Below are 12,471 nucleotides of genomic sequence, written 5' to 3'. Positions count from 1 at the left end.
TAGCTCTCGATACCCCGGGGAGAAGTCTGGCTCTCGCATTGATCCAGTCTTATAACAATAGAGGTGAAATCCCTTTTGCAGGTAAGATAGACGTTCTGTCTCTGCTGTGCACCTACACAATCAAATACAAACCTTGTTTTCCACAATATCACTGCCCTTCCTCCCCTTTTCTTTTTCAAAAGGGCAGGATCCATCAAAAGGCAACATCTCTGTTTTGCCACCTGTGAGTATGTTGTACATCCATTTCATTTCCCAGTACCATTACAAGATTCTGAGCCAGCCAATTCCCTTTGCTATCGATTTCACTCCATTTATTTTTTGCCGGGTTTTAAAAACCTCCCACACAGAAAACCATCTCTTGACAAATCACTTCAGTATTACACTTCTGGAAGGCTGTGCGAAGGCTTTATGAGAATAATTAATGTCCACTTCCTTGTGCCATTACAATTACTGATGTAAGAAAAAAAAAATAAACACAGGCTAACATGTACAACTGAGAACGAGCCAAGATTTAACAGACAAAGAGGGCAACTGCTGAGGAAAAGCAGTGCATTAGAAATTAATTGTTTCTGTTTTTACTTTGATATTAAACCTGCCAGGTTAGTTGAGTGGTTGTGTGTCCACCAACATATCGGTTAAAATAGATACTTGAATGAACTTTACCATTATTTTAATGCACTCTAATGTAATCTAGCGGCTTGATGATATTTTATCAATACTCTGTCTGGCAGTCTACTTAAAAAACAGAAAAAAGAAAAGATTTGTTTGTTTAGCTGAAGCACGAGATGTGTATGTCTGACAAATACACAGAACAGATTTGAAGTAAACACACAGTATACAGCCTTCTAAGCTTGTATAGTTGCAGTACAATAAAAAAAAAACGGGAGGGGAAAATAAAAACCTCCAAACGCTTCTTATTTGAACAGCGGCTTCAAAAACGGTGAAATCCCATGACATTTTGGACATTTTTTGGCTCTTGGTACTTTAGATAAAATGAACTGAAAGGGATTTTTGTCAACAACCTTGACATAACAGCTGAAACTGAAAACATGTTCTGAAAACTGTCAGGAAACTTCCCGAAGATGAAAGAAAGCATATACGGGCCCCGGCGATGTTATCAGTCTTCAAGCCATTCAAGTGGTTTTCAGTGGCATCCTAATCTGTCCCTTTTGCTGTACCGGGCTGCTGAAGAACCTTTGCATTCTTGCACAGACACACAGATTTCCCCAATCTGCGGTCTTTGTCCCTTTTAAAGGCATCCAAATACACAAATATGTCTCTGCCCCGCACCACTCAGAAGCACCCGTCACAATGCTTCACAGTGGTGACAACATAAGATAAGCTGGGATCTGTCTACAAGAACTTGCGTTTCTTTTTTAATTAGACTAATGTCTGCCTCGTGATGAAGAGTTTGCTCATTCTGATCTGTTAACTTCGCTCTTTATTCTGTTCTAATGTGATGATTTAACCGAGTGAGTCAGTAAAATTGCTACATCTTGTGACACATCTTGCTGTGACCCTCACAATAAAACACTGAATCCAAGCGCGATAATAATATCCAATCTTTCAAACATGTGACTCATTTAAAAATACAACGAAAATAAAAATTATGTACGAGCCCTGCACGAAAACACTACGGGACATTTCAAGTTCAAGGGAGGTGAACAGCTCTACAACAAAGCCCTGCACTGGTTTATTGCAGCTCAGTAAAACATGAAGGTTTCTAAGGTGTATCTTTTGGCGAAACGTTCCTTTTCGTCTCTTCATTTTAAAGTGTGGGCATATATAATGGTGTCATGACATCATAAGGAGCTGGCTGACAATGATGAATGTGATCAATAATGAAGCGTTAATTCTGACTCTGTGTGAAAATGTATCATCCGCTGGCAACGTCAATTAGAAAAGACGTCATTTAAAGTTTACTGTGGTGCGTTGTTCTTGTACACTATATTATCATGGTTTGAGCATTCATGACTTGTTTTCATACTCTTTAATGATCTCACCTGTAGTGTGTGACAGGAGGGTTGGCCTTTGCGGAGCAGTGGAATTTTACGAGGTTGCCCTCCAGAACAGGCTGAGGCTCCACCGAGAGATTTACAAGTGGGAGATCTATAAAAACATAGAGACACAAAGACAACCAATTACTGAACTGGCAGCCTCCTCAAACATGCTGCAGTGAACTGTAAACCTGAGACAAACACTTTGTTGTCAACACTGTTTGTGGCTGAAAAAGACTCAGCAAGAAAAGTGAAAATTATGTCTAATTTTGCAAAGGAGACAAAATACCCTTATAAATAGTGGGGGGAAACATGCAGCCTCAAAATACAAGACGACCCGCTCCACCCTGCTTTCCTTTAAGCTTGTTGGTGTGGCAGGTGCTGGAGAGGGGGTGTGGCTTGTTTTCCAATCATCAAGGCTGGCAATACCTGGTCTCACTGGACCGGTGCTCTGCAGATATCCTTAGAGCGTAGCTGCTATGTGGCTCCCCAAGGCACCGTTTTGGATTATGGTTTGCTTTCTTGCACTAGCATGCAACACTGCATACACCATTTCATCACTCAGGCGCTCACTTACACCACTCATCACACTGGCCACACACACCATAGTTAGTTTAAGACTGTTCTTTGTTTCATTAATTTAAAACAAACAAGCTTTTAATTGGCTTCTGTGGGAATCTGCCTTTTTGTCCTGGCTGTGCAGTCGGGTTCATGACAACAAGGACTAATTAATTTTATTTAGAAGGACCCAGATTTGCCCAAAAACTGATTTAGCTGTGCAGGGTTGACAAAATGCTAGAATTTCAAACTCAAACTGATGCCCCCAACAACAAAAAAACCCCCAACAACCCCCCCCCCCAAAAAAAAAACAAAACAAAAAAAAAACACCTGACACGGTGTTTGATACTACAATTAAAAAAAAATTCAAAAATACTTAAATACTTAAAAATAAAGTACAATAACATCAATGACAACAGTGTTTTCAAGTGGTATGATATACTGTAAAACATTTATAAAATGAAATAAACATGGTAAAACATATACATGTATGTGTGAGTATTACATATACTGTTGTATAAAAAGAAATACAGCAGTTTGAGGTAGTTCTATGCTTGGCGACATATTTTTGTTGTTAAACAGATGTGGCTTGTAAGGTTGGCTGCCACTGTTTCTGTCTAGTTGCTGGTAGACTTTTCTTTGCGTCACTCTGGGACTTTACCAGAAACTGAACCTTTTTTAGATTTTAGATTTTGAATTTTAGATTATTAACATTCAGACAGTTAGGGCCAGCGCTGCTTGCTGCTTAGCTCCCATGTCAACATTAATATTTTATTATTAGCCACAGCTGCTAGCTACTTAAGCTGCATACAAAGAGGAAGTGATTCTCATCAATGTGGGAACCCCAAACCAATGGAAAATGAACGACAATCTCTGGGTGAAATAATCACTGGAAGTTTCCCCTAATTCCAGGCGAGCGAGTGCAGTGACTACAAATACGAGTGCAGAATACCACTGACTGAAAAAAACGACCTCGTAGCAAATATGTTACGACATAACTTAGGACACCAGAGCCTGTTTGTCGGGGTTATGTTTGCTGTAAAACTCTTGGTCAATGAGCAAACTGCTACCCTAACCCTACCCTTCTCTCACTACCCCACCGCTAACCATAACTTAAATCAGACTGTACTTATAGTTAGGGTGTTGACAATGCTAACCATAAGTAAAATGCTCCAAAATAAAAACTACAGGTAAAAGTCATTTAAATCTGGTGGTCTTAAAACAGATTACAGTGGTAGTTAGAGCAGTTGTGACAAGTTAGCATAGTTTGTTCTCCTAAGTTTTTCAAGCCATATTGTAACCCTGTGAGGTGTAGTTCATCACAAGTGCTAACACTAACCCCAACTTTACCCTAACCCTGTATTTTTAGGGAAAAAAGTAAATAGACTTTGATGTGTGTCAAATAGAATGATTTTTAATTACCTCGCTGCCAAGACTTGCAGAAGAGTGTGTTAAAACACAAATGACATATTCTCATTGTGCAGAATTAGCAGGGTTAATGCTGGGGTTGGTGTTGTCCCCAAAGACATAATATTCAGAAATATTCATACCGCTCATGAGAAGACTGGGCGCTGTTGTTAAGTAACGCTGTAGTGTGCTTCACAGGTGTGGAGGATAACATGCTATTTTTATTCTCAAATATTATTTCTAAGGAGCAAATCAAAGGAAAACTTGACTTGATAATGAGTTTCGGCTAACGGCAATTTGCACACAGTGAATAGTCCACAGTGCAATACGCTGCAATTAAAATAATGTTATAAGGTACAATTAAAACGGGTGTTACAATTAAAAATATTCACATTATGCAAAATTAATAAACAACTTAATTTGTCCTAATTGACAAAGGTGGGATTCTTTTTGAAGATGTGCATTCATTTCCATATCAAACCCGTCCCGTGTGAAACAAGCAGCTATTTACCTCACCGTTTCACAGACGGAGATTCATTCAGCAGGGTTTCTGTAATTATGCTGGGCACATTTTGTTCAGTGTTGAGAAAATTATCATTTAATATATAAATAACCAGTAGTTGTTCAAGTGTATTAGTATTATTATTGGAAAATCAGGTGAACAAAGTGTTTTGAATTACAACTATTTTTATCCCTTGACTGTAAGTTAGTAAAACCAAATGTAATCTAAGACATGGTGTTATGTGGAAGCACTTTTTTCTGGGATACTAGTGGAATACTGGTAAGGCAGCAGCCACCAGGGGAAAGCGCTGGATCTGAGTTTGTTGCTGGTGTAGCCATCTGTTTCAAAGGTATAGCTGCTCTATGTTCAGTAAAAAAAAAAGAAGCAGGAACTGTGTTTGGATGTGGATGAAGAGCAGTGTGGTCGGCAAAGAGATTCCACATAGAATTAAAGAAACACCCAAACGCCACTGAAATGAAGCCAAACAACTTTGTGTATAGTTATGAAGTGTGATTCTGTACGACTGTGTGTGTGTGTGTGTGTGTGTGTGTGTGTGTGTGTGTGTGTGTGTGTGTGTGTGTGGGTATGAAGTGCAGGAAAACTGCTTTTTACCCTGTGGCTGTGCAGATGCTCTAGGCTGGCTCAGCTGCCACAAAAACCCAGAGAGGGGGGTGGTCCAGGTGTCATATTCCTTCCTACTCGCACACCATATTCCCCATCAGCAGACTCATTTCCCTCCAGAACAGTCCTCCCCCCCTCCCACCCCTACCCCACCTCCAACCACCTCCCACCAACTACTCTACCATGAGCTCTTCAAATCCACGAGCTCCACCTGTGCCAGCTCTCCCTGGGCCAATAGAGAAAACAACAATACTGCGGATGGAACAACCGAAGGCCACAGTCAACCAGGCACCGAGCGGCGAACTGTGTGCATCCACGTGTTTGTGAGCGAAGGCAGACATTCAAGGGGTTTTGTGTGCATATGAAAGTGCACATGGGTGTATGTCCTAATAAAACAGGAAAGCCATCCATGCCTCGAGCAATAGTGTTAGCTGCCCAGTACATTTTTTTTCTTAACGTTGCAAGCTGTTAATTGCGTGGACTTAACTGTGGGCAGAGGGGACCTCAGGGGTAAAATGACAGACGTGGCAGTGGTGGAGATGGTAATAAAATTCAGCAAGAATGTGCAAGAGTACAGAGAGAGGCATACATAAAAAGAAAGCAAGAGAGATCTGACGGATGTGTCTATGCTGATAGACACAGTAATGTAGAAGCTAATTCAGAAACCGTTTTCACTAAAAATATTCCTGAACTGTCCTTTTTAACTATGCCAACCTCTTTCTGGCCGCCAAGAGACTTCTAAGGACACAAATGCTCATTACTGTCTCCCCGGCTACAAATTAATGTTCTTTTCAAATGATTGAACTGACCCTCCCTTAAAAAATCCCCCCACTTTCTCTCAGCAAGTGGTAATGTCATGAGGATTTTACATCTATAAGTTACACCAGTAACTTCCTGGATAGCTCCATATCCCCCAAGCCGGAAGCAAAGACAGTCATGGGAGCAACAGCCGTCAAAAGTCTATCAGCAGTGCCCTGGGTGTGGATAAGGGACTGTAGCTTGTCTAACCACTGACCTTTTAGATATGACAGACATCTACTTAATAAAGTCCATTTGCTGCTATGATGTATAAATGCATGAGTTGCTGAGCGAGGGCATTTGAGGCATGATGCGACAGCACATCAATATGCAAGACTGTTAATTCCCAACATTTGTCAAGAGAGTAGTAGCAAGGGAGAGAGAGAGACAGAGAGAGAGAGAAAGGGGGAGGAACGGATGAAAAGAGGAAAAGGGGAATCGTAGGACTGATCGGAGCTTCTGTGAAAACAACAGGATGAATTGGGGAGGGTGGTGTTATAGTTGGCCGACAGCTTTTGATCGGTTAGTTCAAAGTGGAGACCAGATGGTGTTTTTGGAACAATCTTCCAACTTCTCTGTTTCCTGGAGATCGTGCCAGCAAAAAAATGCTTTTTTTCCCCTTTCTTAAAGCTCAATTTCCAGTCTCTCTGGGTCATTGCAGACAGCTGTTCTCCAGTAGGACCGGCCTCAAACTCCAGTAGCGTCAGATGCCTATGAAGGCTGGGAAAGCTGTTTGTGGGCCGCCCGCTCGTGGCTTCTAGCCTTAACGATATGGGCACACTGTCATGTGGCTGGCTGAGTGGCATACTGCAGAGAGGAACAGACTGACTGACAACCTGAGGTCTAACATTGATCATCTGCTGTTCACATGAGTAAATTCATTGAGAATTTAGTGAGTTTAATGAAGGCAGATGTTATTATTCAATTCATACAGGCGCTTAAATGTGTGCTTCCTCTAGCACATCTGTAGCCAATTACATTCCTGACCATCTCAGTTTTGTTGCTGATGCAAGGGTACGAGCCAGAGATCCTTTATAGCATCTGTGATGTGTTTGGGGTAATGAAAATGTAACATTTAGAAACGATATCTTCACACAGCTTAACATATAAGGAAGATAATTCTGTGCGGATGCATCATAATTCAGAGCATTTTTGTGCCCCTTTACCTTTTTACTCAGTCCTTCTCACTTACAAATTCTAACTCAGATAAATTTGCCATTACCTGCTTAATTAAGCACGGAGAGCATGTAGCAGAGCAAGCTACCAAAACAAATCCTCCCCAATTGCACATCTGCATGTTCTTTATTAATTAGTCTCAACAAATGGCATTCATTTTTCCCCCACATGGCTCAGCTTGTTTGCAATGCAAACACATGGAAAACCTTGGTTTTACCCGTCCCTTGTGCATTAATTTCCCACTAGCCTATGTGTTTCAAAGCATATTTCTATGTGGGGCACTGCTTTGCAAAGTATGCAACTGGACTAGAAAATGTTTGAGGAATATTTTAAATAGTTTGATGAGTGGGAACCAGCGGGACATGAAACTGTGGCACCAGAATCGTATTTCACTGCAGTGATATGATTGAAGGGTAGGGGAGTTTACTGATCTAAGTCCAAAGACTGTATTGCAAGTTCAGTCATGCTGCTGTAGAAAACAGCATCAGGGGGTAGCCACCCTTCTGCTATCAAATAATTAAAGTCAGCTAATGGACTCATATGGACAACTGTAGTCAGCAGTCTATCCAGGATTGTGAATCGCCTCTGTTGGCTCTAAATCCCTCTCATTTTGGCAACATCACCAGCGCGCACTGTATTTAGATGCAAATTTGTCCAAACCTGGGTCAGATAACACATGGACGTTGAAGGGAATAAAAAAAAAAAATGCTGAAGTGGGTGTAAATCATTTCAGTAATGATAAAAGAAAAGAAAGGTTGGTAAATGCATTGGGTTTTAGACGGGTTTAGGCTGTAGAGCAGTGCGCTGGGTCGTGTTTCGATTACGCTATTAGTGAAAAAGGGTACCTGAGCGTAGAAGCCGGCAGAATGGCAAATGTTGAGAGTGGCAGAGGGAATGAGAACGCTTTAATTACTTTTGTTGTCATTCGTATCATCTCACTAATGTGGCCAATTAGATTAGGGAAAAGAAGTGAGACTGTTCATTAATTAATTGTGGTATTTACTCACAACTAGACATCCAACAGGGGTTACCAGCGTATATACAGAGACATCTACATTTTTGGTGAATACACTGCTAATTGAGGATATTTGTTAATTCGCTGTCTTACTGACAACGAGTCGAGAGCATCAATATCAGTTTTATCTCACTGCTTTCAATAAACAGCGATCGCATGAAGTGTCAGATAAATAATTGAAAAACATTATATCTCTGGCTTTTTGGCATCGCTTGACAAAAAGATCCATAATAACCTTTCAGCAGTTCCAGTTAGAGGGAACTGGACTCCATCCTCTGTTTGTTTTGGGTTTTTTACCCATCATAGATTTTTTCAGACCAGACTATTTTAATTCCACTCCTATTTTTTTTTTATTTTCGATCAGAAAAATAAAGTTACAGTAAAGCAAATATGAATATTTGTCATTAGGTTTGTCATTAATATCATTCAGTTACCTCATTTGCATTGCAAAGCTGGCATTGTTTCACATATCAGTTATAGAAACATGATATCAACCAAGACAACATAACCTGGCATAACTTTGTCTTATGTGGTTGCTTCTAACGTTGGCTGTCATGAAGCTGTTATGAAACTATTATTAATCACAGTTTCCCTGACCTGAGAGTAAATTGGTCCAATTTGGACAAGTCATTAAAATGTCATTAAGTGTTGCTACATTTTTAAATGACTTTTAAATACCTTATTAAAGGCAATAGGCAGTGGGACAGTTTTCTTTGTGGACTTGCAGAACTAATATTTGGCTTGGCAGCTGGGTAAACAGGTCTCTCTATGAGAGCCAGGCTTCCAGGTTGAGGCTGTTTATTTATTTTGAACACAGAAGCTCAGTGATAGTGCTGTTGCCTTACACCAACAGGGTCCTGGGCATGAACTAGGGGGGCTCTGGAGTTTACATGCAACCCCCCCTCAATGTAAGTTCTCATAATATGCAGCAAATATTAGTCCATTAGATGGTTGTTACCAGCTAATGAAAACTTGTATTGTCTTTCTAAGAACATTAGCATTGCAGTCATGGCCATCTTAACAAACAGCAGCTTATGTGCTAATACTCAAAGGCTTAATGCTTACTATGCTATGTGAAAATAAAATGTTATGAGCTTCACATTGGTAGCTTAATTTGCTATTCTGCTTCTTTAACTCTCCACACGGCCCAACCACAGCAATTTCAAGAGGGCGAATGCTGGACACAAATTTCACAAAGGACCTAAAAAAATACAGCAACAGTGACAGCATATCAGTACAAAAAAGCATAATGGTAACAATGTAATCAGAGTTCAAAAAAATAATTGTAATTTTATATTATTTAAGAACATCACATAGGCTTAATTGTTTACATTTTGAGTGACATTCACATGACCCTGGTTTAAAAGTAGAATCCAGATACAGTTCAAAGTTATGGAAGTCAAAGGAAATGCAGCAACACTTGATCATACTCAGCTTAAAGAGGTGCAGTTCTGAATCATCAGTGTCTGCCTTGCATTTTTTCTACAAACACTTAACTCTGAAACAATTATGAACATGTATTGTTACATTCTTACGCTTGCCTGGTTTTTCCTCTAAAATAGAACACCCAAGAACAACTGTAAAGCAGAAACTGCAGAGAGTTACATATAACTCATAAGGTGACAGGAAGCTCCTGAAGGAACCCTTGCCTTGATAGGTAGGGTGATGGCTTTCAGCTTCTCTGAGAAAAGTCTCACTAAAAAAATATTACCGTGGAATAAAGAAATAGGTTCGCCTTCTAATATCACTCTTGCTCTGAATAAGATGTAACATGCTCTCTTGTTTGATCATATCATCATTATGATTCATTAAACCAAGTTACTATTGTTAGTATAACAAAATCAAAATAAAAAGCATGCACGCAAATACAAAAGGATCATCGTATATCTGTATGGCTGCTGTGTTCAGGTATCACGGGCATGGGATATTTGGTTACATCTGAAACATAAGATTTGTTCAGGATTGGGTGTTAGCTCTCTTGTTTGTCACTTTTTCCTTATTTGCTGCCACTACACTGCGCTTTGTTTCATGCGATGCGATGTACAGCAGTCCTGTACACTTACTGAAGGCAGACGTTTCAGTCTTTCCTTTGTAACCCATCGCCCGACTGTACCTTTCTTCCCACTACAAACTGCTATTTGCTCATTTGTGGTGTGGACTCCATGCAAAGTATGTACTTCTACACAAAACAGCAAAGCAATAACAAACACACAAATCCCAGATCCATTTTAAAATCCCCGCAAAATGTGTCCGAGAAACCCATATGGAGAACATAACTAGTGAAGTCTTCTGCAATTTTCTGCATTATGACATTCCAGCAGACTTTTTGCCCTCAAGAAACAAAGTAACAAAAGATAGCGCTACCGTGTCTGCACATACACTGCTGAAGGTGTATTTGTGTGTCTGTGCAAGAGAGAGAGAGCAAATGTGTGCAGTTTCTGAGTAGAAACTCATGAGGTCGAGAGACAATTAAAAGGAATAGAGGAATTATCATACAGTGAAGTCATCGACCCAGCTAAGGTGGTTATGAGTTACTGATAAAAACAACAACTGTACTTGTATGATGCTAATTAATGTTTATCATTCTGGCAGTTCCTGCTGTTGAAACTTTGTCATGTGAGGACAGTGTCTTGGTAATTAACTTGTCCTTTATGGACTAGGCTTTGAGGAAGATCAAGCTCTTGAATTAGAGCACAGCTTGTGTTTATTTCCTCTTGTATAAGGAAAGAACTTTAGTGTGACGGCACCACCTTATAATGTTCCATTCCTGTCTTTAACACTTTTCTGAAGACGTTATATTTACAGCATGTTTGGTGAATAGTCAGGTCTTTAAAGCATAATCTTTTTGCACTTGTGTTACAGATGTTGTTGCTAAGCCAGAACCCTTGCAACCAAATAAGGCTGCACTGAAATTAAACAGATTGATATCGAGCACAAATGAATCAAAGTTCAACTGAAGCAAGTTTTATTTCAGTGGCAACTTAATTTAGAAGCGGATCTCAGCACAAACTGTAGGTTCTGCTGAACTGTGCTGAACATTACCTGTCAAATCTGGGAGAGGGCGGGGGAGGTGAGAACGAGAGAGACAAGAGCCTTGTGGGAGACAATTTGAATCTTGACAATTAGTCTCTGCTGTCGCTTGGTTTGATCTCACACTGTGAAAAATGTTTTCAGGAGCTTTAATTGTGTAAAGAGCACATTTTGGAATGCTAATTAGAAACCTGCTCCACTCATTTTTCAGGGTTAAATCATACATTCAGAAGCGAGGATGATGCTATGATGGCAAGCATTTATCACAGACGCATCATTATACATGGTGACAAATCAGTTTACATGTGGGATGACTTCCCTCTCTGACTGCATGACAAAAATGAAGAAGGCAAACTGAAAGAGTTGCAAACACTAACAATTGTTAATCATTTTTTACCCCCACGCCTGAGTTGGCCTGATCGTGTCGTGCCCGCTCTTGCCATGCTTGCCTCTTGTGGTGTGCATAATGAAAAGAATGGAGCCGTCAGTCATAACGGCTCTCTAAATAGCATTTTCTGCTTTATTAGTCATACTTAATGGTGTTGAAGGGGTTGTGAGTGATGCAAAATCCCTTTGTTCAGAGCCCTTCTCTTACTGTGAATGCTTCTTGATCGAAAAAAGATTCCCTGACAATTGAGGCTGAATGTGTTTTACACGCTGGGCTTACTTTGCCTATTTTAGAGGGGAACTGTAGATGTTCTCATCAAAAAGATTGATGGCATGAGCATGGAAATAAAAGAGGTGGATACAGTTTGCACAGTACCATAACAGGCAGTGCCACAGCAGGTAGGTAGATGGACCAAAAAAAGGAGGCTCCATTCATTTTAGATAGACGGCGCCTTTGATATTGCATCAGAACAAACAAATGGAAAAAAAAGAAAAACAGTAATACAGCACCAATCCATACGCTGGATTACTATATGTAAGTAAAAATGGAAACCAATTATAAATATTCACCAGAGCCGAAAATGAATGCTTGATTTTCACACTGTTAGCCACGTAGGTATTTGACAGTGTCTTGACTCTACATGTGAGAAATACCTCATATACAGTATTTAGAAATGCATGTTTTAAGCTGACCCTTTGCCCACTGATATTCTTCACAGATGAGAATAACAGAGAGAAGAAGTGGTATGCTTACGCTGAATGTCAATTGTGACACTGGTCTCCTTGCCATTGGGGACTGCCTTGTTGGAGGCCTTACAGATGATCTGCTGACCTGTCTCAATGTTGGAAGGCGATAGGTAGAGTGTGCTTACGGTGCTTTCCCTCTTGCCATCCCGGAGCAAGGTCTGAAAAGAGGGAAGAAATACAGAGCAAAGTTAAGACAGTTCTGTGGATGAATGCTTAAGCCTCTAAATCTATGC

At 40.2% G+C, this 12,471-nt stretch overlaps 1 protein-coding gene across 14 annotated transcripts in view; it reads right to left on the bottom strand.

Annotated features, from left to right (window-relative positions):
• kirrel3b (kirre like nephrin family adhesion molecule 3b) overlaps positions 1 to 12,471 on the bottom strand; it is a 160,219-nt gene that overhangs the window by 26,495 nt on the left and 121,253 nt on the right. For all 14 annotated transcript variants that reach the window (XM_026192359.2, XM_026192360.2, XM_026192364.2 and 11 more), the window contains exons 6-7: positions 12,246 to 12,396; positions 2,004 to 2,109 (exon numbers count right to left, since the gene is read on the bottom strand). In XM_026192359.2, the coding sequence (XP_026048144.1) occupies positions 2,004 to 2,109; positions 12,246 to 12,396 (257 nt within the window). The remainder of the gene's footprint in view (positions 1 to 2,003; positions 2,110 to 12,245; positions 12,397 to 12,471) is intronic.

Source organism: Astatotilapia calliptera, chromosome 14 (assembly GCF_964374335.1).
Source record: "Astatotilapia calliptera chromosome 14, fAstCal68.1, whole genome shotgun sequence".
NCBI lineage: Eukaryota > Metazoa > Chordata > Actinopteri > Cichliformes > Cichlidae > Astatotilapia > Astatotilapia calliptera.
The sequence above is the reverse complement of the archived record's forward strand: the minus strand, read 5'-3'. Positions and strand labels throughout refer to the sequence as shown.